At 40.3% G+C, this 14,544-nt stretch overlaps 1 protein-coding gene across 1 annotated transcript in view; it reads right to left on the bottom strand.

The window, feature by feature from the left end:
- Positions 1–533: 533 nt before the first annotated feature.
- The window catches only part of LOC118420611 (breast cancer anti-estrogen resistance protein 3 homolog), a 49,586-nt gene continuing 35,575 nt past the window's right edge, over positions 534–14,544 (bottom strand). The window contains exons 6-10 of the mRNA XM_035827456.1: positions 10,837–10,864; positions 4,510–5,913; positions 3,836–3,951; positions 2,950–3,121; positions 534–2,598 (exon numbers count right to left, since the gene is read on the bottom strand). Coding sequence (XP_035683349.1) covers positions 2,107–2,598; positions 2,950–3,121; positions 3,836–3,951; positions 4,510–5,913; positions 10,837–10,864 — 2,212 coding nt within the window. The 3' untranslated portion in view covers positions 534–2,106. The remainder of the gene's footprint in view (positions 2,599–2,949; positions 3,122–3,835; positions 3,952–4,509; positions 5,914–10,836; positions 10,865–14,544) is intronic.

Below are 14,544 nucleotides of genomic sequence, written 5' to 3'. Positions count from 1 at the left end.
GCATTTTGGATGGATGCATGGATCACTCAATTTAACCAAACCGTTCTATAGGCTCTTCTATACGCCCGATGACGTAATGGTGTCACCGTGGCTTAGCGGCCCATGGTACTGGGTGAAGGTAGCATTTGCTGGTAGCAAAATCGTGGATAATTTTTTTTCTTTGTTAGACAAATCTCAGGTAATGTTTTTTTAAATAGAAGACAGACCAATTCAGTAATTTGATGTTTAAAAACTCTTTTTTCACGTGATTTTGTTTAACATCCAGGCTTTTTCCAAAATACGCACCAGCCAGCTTTTTTCAGAAGCTTCTTGTTTTACAACTCCCTGCACTTTTCTTATAGAAGAAAAAATCTAAGAAAAAAAACTTGTTGATCTTGCCTGGTGTGCTGAGTCTGACAAGATTATGTACACTCCTTTTATTCCTTAGATCCAATTCCTATATCTTGCAGAAAAGCAGTAATTACTGTAACATTTACATTCCTCTGCATCAAATGAGAAGGAAATATGGCAAAATATTCAGATCAACACTGTGGTAGTACGGTATTCATTTTATTTTTGACATATCATTAGCAATTACATATGAAATTATTTACATAAAATTGCACATAATGTATGTATAATCTGATACAAATTAAAATCAATAATGTACAAGAATGAATTAATGCATACAAGGCTACATGAGGAGACCAACATAGTGCAATGTACACTTCACAAAAGAAAGCATACAAAACTAGCATGCAGGAAGCTATGTACGGTTGTAGAGGCATCTTTGGCACAAGTTAAACCACCATTACTATGTACACATAGAAGAAATAAAAACACTACACAAAAACAAGACCTTAGTCACGCTGCGTCACCACAGATAGCATGCAAGATAGAATACCTTGATTCTTACAACTTCAAACCATCCTCTGAGGGTTAACAAACATGTTGAAACTAATTTAGCTTTTCCTACCTTACCAACAGTTACAGAACCTTACATTATACTATAGAGTAATTGTAGAGCAAAGTTGACTGAACAGGTGTGTGGATAAGATCTGGGCATGTTTTATATCAAACTCTAGGAAAAGTCACTGGGCATAACATTTTGAAAAAATAATTTCTGTGAACTCTTTAGTATTCTTATATTTCAGCCAAAATATCAACTAGTGAATCGGTATATGTCTTCCAAACACTTTAAGAGAAAGGTACAAGTACCTTAACTTTGACACACCTCACTTCAATTCAGGAAATGGCCTTTTGTTCCCTAACTAATTTTCTTGTCATTTTGAGAAGCCCTTACAACTCTCAATATTCAAGTGTACATCATGTCAAACCCTGAAGAAATGGATAAGGGAAACTTGAAGTGGAACACTAATCAGCACAAGGCTATAGATTGTAACCACTCACAACTACAAACAGACATAACTTTTGCCATCTGCACTTCTTCATTACATCAATACAGCCACACTGTATGAACTATTTCACTGCATACTATGAGTTGTGTACAGGCTGCCATTACAGGCCTTTGTGCAATTTTTGTAAGCAGTCCCTGGCTCATGAAGAGAAAGAACTTGGCCCACTGAATAATAACCACAACAGCCAAACAACTATCTACTGTGTCCAGTCTCCACCTGGCAAATCCGCAAGGAGATTTGAGCATATAATGTAGACCTTGTGGAGTTTTTGTCAACTGTTGTACCTTACAGATTTATACCTAAGGTCACACAAAGTTTGCATGCAAGTGGCTACAGAATACACCAGCTAAGCCTTTTTGTTATACCTTTTAGTCTTAATTTGCTATAACAGGCATTTGCTGCCAACCACTAAGGACAAACATTTGTATACAAACTTTCACAACAGATCTATATTTCTTCACTACCTACAATGTACAGTTTTGAAGTTGTGAAGAATGAACTGTCCAAATTCATAGGCAAGTGGCAGAGAGCAGAAGACTAGTTGAGTCAATAGACAATATCAATGTTGAAGTGGGCAAGAACACATTTACATGTAAAATGGTAGAGACTTTGCTATTATAACACATGTGACACTTGAAGTTTATTTTTACATAACTCTTACAGTTACGGCAACATAATGACAGAAACAAAGGAGTTCAGTAAAACTGTTCTACATCTCAGTTTCTGGAGGCTCCACCCGATCTGAAATCACCTTCAAGACCTTCTCAAACTTCATGTAACGGTCCTTCTGATTGGCTAGTGCACCTTTGCTGCCCCACAGCAGCTTCATGTGCAGCTCCGTTCTAAACACGTCAAGCAGAGTGTCGTCGACCTTCAGACCCTGGAGTCGCGACTCCGCCGTGATCTTATACAAGCCCGGCTGCTGTGCCACGCTCCGCATCGCGTCCACGTGTGCGAGGACGGTGTCCAGCCCGTAGTCGTCAGTGCTGTCCCAGGGATACGCCAGTTCCATGTCGCTGACATCGTTCGCCATGAGCTGTAGGAAGGGGATGACGTGAGGGAAGCAGGTGTTGCTGAGGGGGATGGTGCTGGTGGCGCTGTTCAGCGTCTTCAGCACAGGCTTCAGCTTGGAGTCAAACTTGACAGCGCTGGTGGTGAAGTGTTGTCTCAGAGCTGCCCATGTGCCATACAGACGAGAGATCTGGACAGGATGATGAAAACTATGAGTCAGCCTTACAGAAGGAACACTCTAGAATAACATACAAGGTACATACATTGACTTAAAAGGTCTTTTTGTGGAAAGAAAAGAAATTTTAGTATTGCTGTATTTTCTATCTTGAGCATCACAAAATAAAACTCTAACAGAGATATAGAAGAAGACCAACAAGTCCTTTCTTTGACAACCAGTTATAGAATAATTAGTTATAGAATAATTACAGTAGCTTTTGTAGCAATAGTAAGAGTAGCTGGGGAAAAATATTATTTCAGGCTGACTTGCAACCTTAGAATAAATAGGATATTTCCTGGTGCAGCATAAAACCTTGGGACCTACATGTGGGGACTCCAGAGCCTTCATGATTGCAGAGAAGCCGAACAGGTTTCCCATGGTGCCCCTCAGCTCTGCGGCCACCTCGATGAACTTGTGCAGGATCCCTGCCCGCTCCTTATCCCCACCGGTACACGTCAGGATGGTCACCGATACCCACATGTAGATACATGTGTGTCTGGGGGGAAAGGACATCATAAGTTCCCAGGCTCAAGTTCCGTAAGGACAGTCACCGACACCCACATGTAGATACACGTGTGTCTGTGGGGAAAGGATATCATTATTATACACGTCAGGATGGTCACCGACACCCACATGTAGATACACGTGTGTCTGTGGGGAAAGGACATCATAAGTTCCCAGGCTCAAGTTCCGTAAGGACAGTCACCGACACCCACATGTAGATACACGTGTGTCTGTGGGGAAAGGACATCATAAGTTCCCAGGCTCAAGTTCCGTAAGGACAGTCACCGACACCCACATGTAGATACACGTGTGTCTGGGGGGATAGGACATCATTAGTCATGTGTGATACTAGTTTTCATCTATTCTTTAGGTACTAAGGGTCATCTCCTAACAAGACATCAAGGCTAGAAATAATCAACTCAAGGCTAGAAGACATTAGAAGACAATTCTAGTATACGGAGTACTATATATATATAGCTAGATTTTGTGAGAAATGTAGGCATACAGCCCAATTAAAACATGGAGCAGTTTATTGATAATTAGAATGCTGACTTTCAAATGGCCACACAACATCTATTAAGCACCTATTGTGTTGTGTTTCTATTGGACCATACCTGTAGCATGTTCAAAAGAGATTGCAAAGTGCCATACATCAATTCTAAAAATACTGGGTATTATAGAAACATGATTAAGAAGGTGTAATCACCTTTCTATGAGGTCTGTCCTGAGCACCTCCCCGTGAGGCAGGGTCATCAGCTCCAGGCCTGACGACACGCCCATCTGTGCTGCCTGCTCCTCAGACACATCCACTATTCTGGCAACCTGTACGGACAGAACAGGAGTTCAAGTGTTATAAGCAAAGAGCAACTTCTGGTTGGAAAAAGGATCTTTACTTTATTTTTGTATCCTGAATGGGAAACAGAATGGTAACTTGGTGGACATTGTGTAAAGCAACTTTTTCTTTCATACCAAATGAAATCTACACAAAATCCTGAACATGAAGGCAATACAAAGAATAGCTATCAGGAAACAATAACATGACTTAAAGACCATTAAGAATCCACTAAACTCAGCATCTAAATCAGGCAACTATGGTAAAATTTCCTTGGAGTATGTCAGCCATTGAAAACAGTCTGGCACCCAGGTTACAGGAATCATGACATCTTGTATTCCTGCAATAGTTATTGATAAAAGTACACTTAACATTTATCTACATACACTAAAAATTCATATATCATTACATAAATTGTTTCTCTGAATTTGACTGTTTGATTGATTATTCTATGACTGATTGATTATTCTATGACTGTCTATAACTTTGATTGAGTGATTAGAGAAATAGTGGTTTAATGTTTTAAAAAATTACGATGCAACACTCACTTCACAGTCAACTCGGGTCATGTGCTGTGCAATGGTCTTAGCGCTGCCATCTAGCAGCATGGACCTGATCTGCACCACTGCCGAGTTGTCCAATGGCTTGTTCTCTGTTGGTAACAAACACGTGGTGAAGTCCACAGGGTTAAAGGAAGACTCTGTCTCGATAACTATAGAAGGAACAACTTCCTCAAAGGAATCTTCCTCGGCATCCAGCTCGTCCCCAAGACTGTCTAAAGATGCTGTAGACAGGACCGAGAATCTTGTGTCGGACATGATCCGTCTCTTTCGTGCCTCCATGCTGTCTTTGCTCCTTTTTGGAGTGTTTAACCTAGCATAGTCTGGAATATCATTCAGCTTAACCAGCCGAACTTCACCCTTGGCCAATGGTTGCCATGACACTGGAGGGGCAGGGTCAAGTTCAGAATAGTCATGCTGGGCTACATATATTTCCTCCTCCGGAGACTGGTCCTTGTCTTTATTTCTCACTTCAACTTTTGGTCTCTGCTGTTGTCTAACTGAAGGTGTCCTACTGGGCTTGGGAGGGGGTTTTGACCCGACTGCTTCGTTTGACCCGTGGAAGAACTTCCGTCGCTCCACACCAGGGCTGAGAAGAGTTGGATCGCTGCCACATCTCTGAAGGTTGCGTTTTTCCACCCGAATATCCTGAGCGCTTCCCGAATGAGCACTTTGCTGCTTAATCAGAGATATAGCCTCAACATCCCTTGCTGATGGAAGGTTGCTTTCCGACGGATTTTTTGTCATCCTTCCACTGACAGACAGAAGCTGTTCTGGGGACAGAGTCACCGGTTGGCTGCCTGATCTGCCGTGGATGATTCTCCGACCAGCGTGCGGACTTCCTGTAGGGGTGGAGTGTGAGCTTCCCTTTGGACTTGGAGTAGAGGCAGTGCGCAGTATAGCCGGGGCCGGAGACTGCCGTTCTGGTTGTGTTGAGCCATACTTGGCATCTGTGTAGCTCAATGGCAAGGTTCTGTTGATAGGGTGGTAGATGATTGCACCTGTGCCTTCTGAGATCGGCTTCCTGTTGCCGACGTAGAACCTGACTAGGGAGGGAATGGAGTCAAAACTCTCCTTCTCAAACTGGTACTGTATCCGGGAGTAAGTCGTGTTGGGGTGCAGCACCACTTTATTGATGATGAAATGGAGAGCCTGTCCCTTGCAGCGGCACGTCAGAACGAAATCCCCCGGCTGCGAGATGCAGTCCCGGATCAGGAAGTCGCCGTTTCCGGTGACGTAGTTCTCTGCGACGGTGCGAGGGATCATCCCGTGGAACCAGGCGTGGCTGCGGATGTCGTTACTGTCCAGTTTCAGCTCCTCCTCCAGGTCCTTTCTCAGTTTCTCCGGACTGGCGTCCATGGTTCTTCTCAGGCTGGACCAGCCACCAACTCCCTGTATGCAAAATAAAAATTACAATTATTAAGGGCTCAAAATCATATTTCAGCTTCAAAACAAAATTGAAAAGTATCACTTGAAATACAAACATTTATGCAACAGCTGAATCAAGAAATGGTAAAATTGTGACAACACGAGTGCAGCACTTTGATACGATCCTGGCAACAATTACACATTTCGAATCCTCTCAATTCTGCCTTGAAACAAACAGAATATGCAGCATTGTCTGATAGACCAAGTCAGGTACCTCTGAGTGTAGTACAGAATGGAACCTTAACTCTTCTCACACACATAAAAACTACAGTCATCACGAGTCCCAAGAAGAAAGGCCAAATGCCTCATCACCAAATGGACACAACTGTTGCAAGTTTAAAAATCCGGCCACAACTGTCAACATTTTCCGTCGTCCCCCGGTACCCTCGGTATTGGGAAGTATTATCACAGGGTGGGGCTCTGACAACCACAAAAGGAAAAGTGTTACAATGTCATCCAAGCTCTGACAACTGCTGCATTAGTGGGTTGACCCTGAACTCTAACTGTCAAGTTTGTCGTGATTTAGTAACTTTGATGCTGTTTGATATTTCAAACATCTTAGAACAATATACTATCCAGTAAGTGGTTCCACATATCTACTTGCCAGTTTCAAGCCAGGGCCTATCATTGAATGTAAAATATACAATTGATCTTGACAAAGTTCAGATGCTTGTATGAAGCTGGCAGTTGTTGGGCATAATTTCCGGCTATACTGACAGCGATGTACATTTGCAAAATGTCAGCTGTTTCTGCTAGCTGGTCTTCGATAACCTATGAATTTTCCCTTGCATTATGGGTGGAGTGAATGCATTTTGGACAAGACCTACACCCAGATTCTAGAATTTCCAAAAGTATTCTAAGCTATTGGGAAAATTCCTTTTAAAGTAAAGATTACAACCTTACTAGAAGAACTCATGCTGTTTTGGAGACGATTTTATAAACTGTACTCAGTATACTCATGCATGTTATTTTTACCATGGATTTTTACTTACACATGATGATTGAAGCATCTATGGTGCCTCTGTCATATATTTCAAGTCAATCCTTGTTTGTTCCAGCCACAAAAACATGGTTTTGTCCAACCAAAAAGTCAAAATCATGTGCAGAGTAGTGTATCTATCATTCATGTGCGTCTTTCTTCACTGGTATGATGTGACTGGAATGTGCTTGTAATCAAATTTGTGCCGTCTCATCCTTTCACCATAAATCTTATTCCTTAGCCAATCAAGTGACGTCTTCATCTAATGTCATTAACTTCAACCAAGCATGAAGGACAGACGCACTGATGAGAGGATTAAGTCTGGATGAAACATCGGCAGACTCCTGCCTCCTGACATGTGATGGCCTACCTCTGCTCCAAGCATAGATAAATCTTTTGTAACCCTTGTGTGCATGAGTGGATGGCATTTTGGGCTTCACCGCTCTGATGTTTTGTTGGGATATACAGGATTGATGGATCGTAGTCTGTTAATTTGGAAGGAGACAAACTCGCTTACGTTCTTCATGTTGGAGCCAGGTGGTCGTTGAAATTTTGATGAGCACCACATATCATACACGTGGATGGCTTGTTTAGAGTGTCTCTAGCTGTGATTTATGGTTCTGTGGAGGATTGTTTTTTATGCAGCTGAAGAAATGATTGCCTCACAGGACTGGGTCTGCATTGCTCTTTTCCGTAAGGCGTAGGCAGGCCTTTAAATTTCCTATAATTTGTAGGGAAGCTATTTTATTTTACGTAATTCGTAGTGGGATGAAGCGTAAAGCGTTGGTAGCCTTCGTGAATTTAACGTAAAGCGTAGTCAGCCATCCTGAATTTAGCGTAAATCGTTGTCAGAACCCCCATGCAGACCCTCTCACAGTGGCATTGATTAGGCTGTAGTCTTCAAGTCTGTTGGCATCAATTTTCTTCAAGTCAGTTTCAATCGATTTTTGGTGTGCAATTTAACTACATATTACTTACGGAGACATAACACCCAGAGAGGGAGCATTGCACAAATTGATTACTTCATTGTTCATATTCTACACATGGCATGGCAGGGAATTAGGCTGTGGAGGAAAACAAGTGGCTTAATGATGGGAAGCTGCCTATGATTCTACAAACTGTTATTAGTTCTCATACCATCTGTTCTCTAGTTTTCATGACTCGTCATAGATAAGATTAAGTTCATAGTTAGGGGCTGAAGGAAAAATGCAAAGTGTATACACAGATATGAAGTTAAAATCTTGATATTGGCTTAATCTTTCTTGTATAATTTTCAAAATGAAGAGGATTTGGCTGCATAGAACAAATGTCTGTAAATCAAGGAGGAAAAATGTCACAAAACCTCCTACATGTCCTATGGGGCCCAGACAAATGGACCATAAGTGAATTTGTGGGCCCCCCCCACTAGGGAATAATCCTATCAGCGATGACACTCATCTCTGAAGTATGCACCTGTTCTAGTTCAAATGTAATGTATGTGAAGTTGTAAGTATAGAAATCTACCACTATATTGCAACTACTGCACACGACACCTTTACTTTTTATTAGAAATTTTGCAGGAGAGAATGAAAGGTATGATTAGCCCTCCTTGATTAAAATCTATAAATTTGTTTAGGTATTAGATAGCAAGGGACTTTTAAAAAATCAGACAAAGCAGGTGGCGAATGCCACTATTCTAACATTGTCTAATGCCGACTAAATAACAATCAAGACAACACAGAATAAACAACTTTGTTCATGAGTGATGAAAAATTGAGAGGCTCTGAAATACATCAATAGTAGCTAGCTGGAGTATGATTTGTAATGTTTGCTCGTGATAGTACATCTTTCCTGCTGCATGAATCCTCAGTAATCAAGTTTCCTGATATGAATAATTCAGCCCGTTCTGGTGTTGGTGGGGAGGAGATTATGGTGCTTGCCACTCACAATTACACGCTTACTTTGTCTCACTAAACAACAGATAACCTGCAGTGTGAACACACATGACATCATGCTCTCTGGAGAGACTGGGAAGAAATGTACTTTGGTCTAGAAGGGCATTTAGTCAATACATTTTCTGTATCTAGGTGATATGTTGGGAGAAATCTAATACGTGTATATCTAAAGCAGAACATGTCTTACATGATTTCTCTTACTGGAACTGGTTGGAAACCTGCATTGGCCTGGAAGGGTTTGAAGTCATTTAAATTTTCTGTACTGACATGTTTGGCAGAAGGGCTTTTATGCAAGAAGACTCCTGAGAAGACTGTAAAAATTAACCTTCTTAGTTTGACATGATTTCCCAGAAGAGTTCGGGACATCATTTTCTTAAAAGCATGTTGGAAGTAAAGGGGTTTATGGAGGACTACAAAATAGATAACAGAAAAAACATGTTCCCACAAATTGAAACTTTGAAATGGGTGTTCCTCCAATCTTAATACTGTCAAAACAGAATTTCATCAATATTGATTATGGCATCCAATTATCATTAGGAAGAAAGTAGGAAGAAAACAGTTTTAGCAATTCATTTATCAAAGCTCAATACATTAAGGGTTTCTTCTAAGAAATGTGATTTGTGTTTGACCATAAAATGATTGATGGACCACAATTTGATCAATTTTCAATTAAGGACAAAACTTTGTATTCCTTATAAATGAAAATGCACATCCCTCCCAAGGTACACATTATTAATTCATACACAAGTTTGCTGTGCATAATCATACTATCAATCTATATGATACAAAGAAATGCCCATAATGCCTGCTATTATTAGATAATGGTATTTTCCAGCATAAAGAATTTAACATAACCAGGCTTGAAGTGACGACCCTGACAGTACAATGTAGATATGGTTGGTATGTCTGTCATGTCATAGGCCAACATCAGTGTCTGAACAGACATCACACAACCTTCTAATAAAACGTCTTCCCTTTCACCAGAGTGTGATCATTCCCGCTCAGTGCTATCTCCTGGTCGGTGACATTTATGATGAAGTTCTGCATTTATGGCTGAGATAGGTGCAGATGGTTGGAAAGCATGAGGAATCCCAAACATGCAGGGTCAACATAAGAGCAACGCCCTGACACTTCTCACAGACAGGTCTGGGAAGGGGGGGGACCCTCAAGTTACAAGGTCAGCCTGAATGTTTCATAATTAGGATTCGGTACATCATGAATTCAGTTTAGTTACAGTCAAAATGGCTCTTTTTGAAGCTAATACTACATGAATTCACATAATTTGTGAATGAAATGTTGTAGAGGAAAGGAACATTTTAATGAGCATTTTTGTCATTCCTCTTCAACATATTGTTTACACAAAACTTACACTGCTTTAACTTAAGTGTGAGTAATTATTCAGATGACACATTTTAAAGGTATGCAACCGTTTTATGGTTGCATGTTGTACACATGGAGTTTTTGCCTGCTTGGAGTTGAAGGTTGACAGGACAGACAGATGACGGAAATAGTTTGTATTGTTTGGTCGAAAGTTGTATCAATTTCCTGTCAAACCCTTATCAAATTAATCCAACATCAGAACGCCCTTGGAAAACGTGACGACAGACACGCATCACTTGAACGAGACAACAAGCTCTCAAACAAAAACAAAGAGACTTGCGCAAAGTCAGATCGGCTTAGAAGCTTTACAACCATCAAGTACAAAAGACAAATCTACTCATGGCAAGCATACAGGCTCTCTAATCTAAAACATACATATGAAAGTGTCCTGGAATTAGTCTGTGTAACACAAACTCCGCTGTCCAGGGCTGTAACTGGCCCCTCCCCGCGGGGGCCGGCGGATGTTTGGCGGGCTGCTATAAGCGAGATTTAATCAGGCTATCCTGGAATATCCTCTGGACAAATTTACAAAACACACCCAGCACAAACATTGGCGATCACAATGGGACTTTCAAGAATCAAACTCGTTCTTACCTGAGTGCTGCAATTTGATGGTTTCAAGCTGCAAGATAAGAAGAGACAGAGTTAGAGATATTATCTTCAGACTATCACACAAAATAATCTATCCTTGAACTAAAAAAGGGTATCTAGGGTTTAGAAAAATAAATGAGTGCTGACCGCAACATGGCAGAAAGTCTTCTTAATCGTCTAAGCTTGCTTGTTGGCACGCAACCTGGCGTACACATTGAAATACAGTGAATATTGCACGTTTTCCTGCAGAACTTGCTAACAGCTAATATTGTGTGGCCCCGACCACAGCCTCCTGACCCTTGGACTTCATATAGCAGCAGATTGTTACCTAGAACAGACACCGGCAGTAAATATAGCCGTACATTCATCTTCAAGTCATGAACCCAGCCTACATGATACCTCCTGCACATTAACGTTCATGTCAACCGCTGCAATTCATCTTGACAGAGCCACGCCTTGACGTCATGTTTAGGGGGTGTAAGCCGCCCTCCCAGTTGTGTTGTCAACATCCTGTGCAATGCTAAGGTCAAGTATGGAACCTGTTCTAGCTCCACATTCACGTTTGTAAGTTGACTCTCTGAACAGGATCGAATAACTGCGAAACAGCATGTGCAGGGCTATACGAAATGAATTAATTTCTTTCGTACTAATTATAAAAGCACAGAAATTTATCTGATTCATTGATTGATGTGGGGTCAACTGATAAATCATATCAGATCACACATTACCACTTACTAACCAGTGCATCATGTAAATCTTTCATAAATATCAATCCTTCCGTAACAAATTTTAAGGAGAATCAAGGTCCATTTTCTCTTATCGTAATATTGCATGACATTTTGACAAACTTACCAGAGGCAATATTGTATTTTTACAGAAGAAAATCTACTGGTAATAACCACAGCTATAATACACTTAGTCCAGTTTACATGCAGATCCATGATTCCAGATACATATGGTCATTTCATCTCCATAGCAATCTGACAAGGCTTCAAAGCAAAAGGCAACCTAAAGATCATATGTTTTGCTGCAAATAGCGTTATAATATATCCCAAACCTTAGGATACCATATGTCCACTAGTTAACACAGCATCCTGGCACAAAACCTGTATCATGATGGGGTAATCAGCAGGCCCATCTCCTAACAACAGGTAATGGCTTGCCTCATTAATCCTGCCATTTCCTCTTACCCAGGCCTGAGTTTCCCCCACTAGTTATCTCCATACCTAATGGGCAGATTGTATGTTCCATTGGTCTCAATTACACGGGGCTCTCTCTGGATGGCTAAATTGTCCATTGGGATGCTCCAGCCACAGGTAGTGACCATTACAGAGGGGTATTACATATTGGGTGTGTATACCAGTGTTGCTGAGGCCTCAATTTTCGCTCTGCTTTTCCCTGCTTTTGATAAAAAAGTGTTAACTAACACTTTACTTTTTTATACCAATGTACATTGTAGCATCAAAGCCTATCAAAATACATTTAACAGCATTCTATTTATTCTGTATTGTGATAAAATTTTGAATAAAATTGACAACATTAAGCAATCAATATTTCTCATCCTACCTGAATACAATGTGGGTAACCCTTTGAAAGTTTGAAATGATGACTGCTCACAAGTGAACACCTCTGTTTTAGCATTTCTATTCTAGTTCAATGCTGGACTAATCTTGAGAGAAAGCCTATCAAATAACATGACAATGATTGTGATGGTCCCAAAGTGCTCCCTCACATGGTTTTCTGACTTATAATAACAATACCGTATGATTGCGGAGGCCTTTTGTTTTTAATACATCATATCTCGAGGGACAATCTCAACCATTTATGACCAAAACGTAACTTTTACTTTCACTTGATATATCTATAAGACAAATTCAATGACAATTTCTTCTTTAGCAACCTTCCTGAATGAAGACATATTGGGTGTAGTTCATACATGTACAGTTCTCCTTTCCTCAAAGACATAACTGACTGATTCAGATGAATTTTCTCGTAGATTAGATGCCTACTCAAGTGTTCCCTCAGGAATGCTTTGCTGGAAATTCAAATTTCCATTTGTTGATGAACTGATAGTGATATTCTACGCTGCTAAAATTTGCTCTAGGTAAAAAAATCCATAGAATTGTCACTTTCTACTGTTTTTGTACTAAGTTGTTCTAAAAGAGTAAAAACAAACTAATAGAAAAAGCAATAATAAAAAAAAAAACTTGAACAATACAGTATGTTCTGACGGCATAAAAGAATATCTAGATTTAGAACTTACCAAGCCATGTTGAAGATACTCCTATGAATCATTATCTTGGGGATGATGAGGGCTTTTTTTTTCAAATCCTCTCACTGAAAAGTCCTGACACTGCCAGCTCTCACCCATATATGATCTTTAGGTACAAGTTTACCCTCCTGCTCCTCTGCTGGAATCTTCACCAAGTGAGGCTTCCCACGTTACACCATGGTACTCATGACGAATCACATGCATTATGATAATGTGTGTTGCTAGGTGACCAAGCATTATGTGCCATACCGTATAACAGTGGGTATGGTCCTTCATTAGGCATGGTGCTTGGTCTGAATACACTTCTCCAGATGGTTTGTTTTATGGTACTTTTGGGAACCACTATTCAGAATGTGAGGCTTACGTATCTAGCGGCAAACTTTAATGTTAAAATTTAATGTTATGAAGACAAAAAGATAAAGGTATGTGAAATTATGTGCATGAATACACAACTACATGATGAGCAAAAAGATATGCTTATCTTCTTTGACTTGAAAGCCTCTTATGAATGTTTTATAGACAAACATTATACATGTATTACAATTTTCTCTCTAAAAGCTATCGGGAAAATTTTTAGGTAGAGATGAAAATCTGTTTCTGGAATATCCAGTATCTTTTATGTCAAGACATCTACAACTGGTCAATTATTGTTGGTTCATTGACTTCTTTCTTGTCTGTTTTTATATGATAGCTAAACTTTGATTGACACTATGGCTTCAGGGTTCCTTATACAGCTAATGAAATTCATCTGGTCTCCACCTGGTTCATGGACCTGTTCTTTATGTAGCTGTCAACAGCTTACTGTAATTCTTGTTCTTTAAATAGTGTCAGGAATCAGAGGATGTTAGCATGAAAGTACAGTATTCTTACCTTTTTGTATGGAAAGATACTTGACCAGTCCTGTGACTGTATTATGTTTATAGCCTATAGACCCACAAGAGGGGGTGGCCATTGTCATGCCCATCACACCCAAGTACTAATACATTGGTGAGTATGTGCTAATACTACAAATAATGGGATAGGTGTGAGGGGGAGGGCAGTTTGCTTTGCAAAGTAAATAGAGGCTTACAGAGTCAGTTGGCAAATAGACTTCTATATGGAAATCTACACAAAGACTGGCACTCAATACACATGTATATGGAATTCAGAGTGACAACAGAAGTTGTACATAATACTCATGAAGCAGTATTCCAATTCATGCCTTTCAGACCAGTGAAACCAATAGAATTCACATACACATTAGATCCGGTAGCAGAAAACCAAAAACAAGAGCATCCATGCATGGCAGGGTAAAGATATGTTCCAGGACTTGACAATGTCCTAACAGCTTATGCCTCAAATGTGTGTGTGCTTATGAACAAGATTAGGACTCAAGAAACTGAACACCGGTGCTGGTATTGGTGTGACAGTTGTCTTCTTTTAGTTGCTCTTATCAGAAT

The sequence above is a fragment of the Branchiostoma floridae genome, chromosome 8 (genome assembly GCF_000003815.2).
Source record: "Branchiostoma floridae strain S238N-H82 chromosome 8, Bfl_VNyyK, whole genome shotgun sequence".
Taxonomy (NCBI): domain Eukaryota; kingdom Metazoa; phylum Chordata; class Leptocardii; order Amphioxiformes; family Branchiostomatidae; genus Branchiostoma; species Branchiostoma floridae.
The sequence above is the reverse complement of the archived record's forward strand: the minus strand, read 5'-3'. Positions and strand labels throughout refer to the sequence as shown.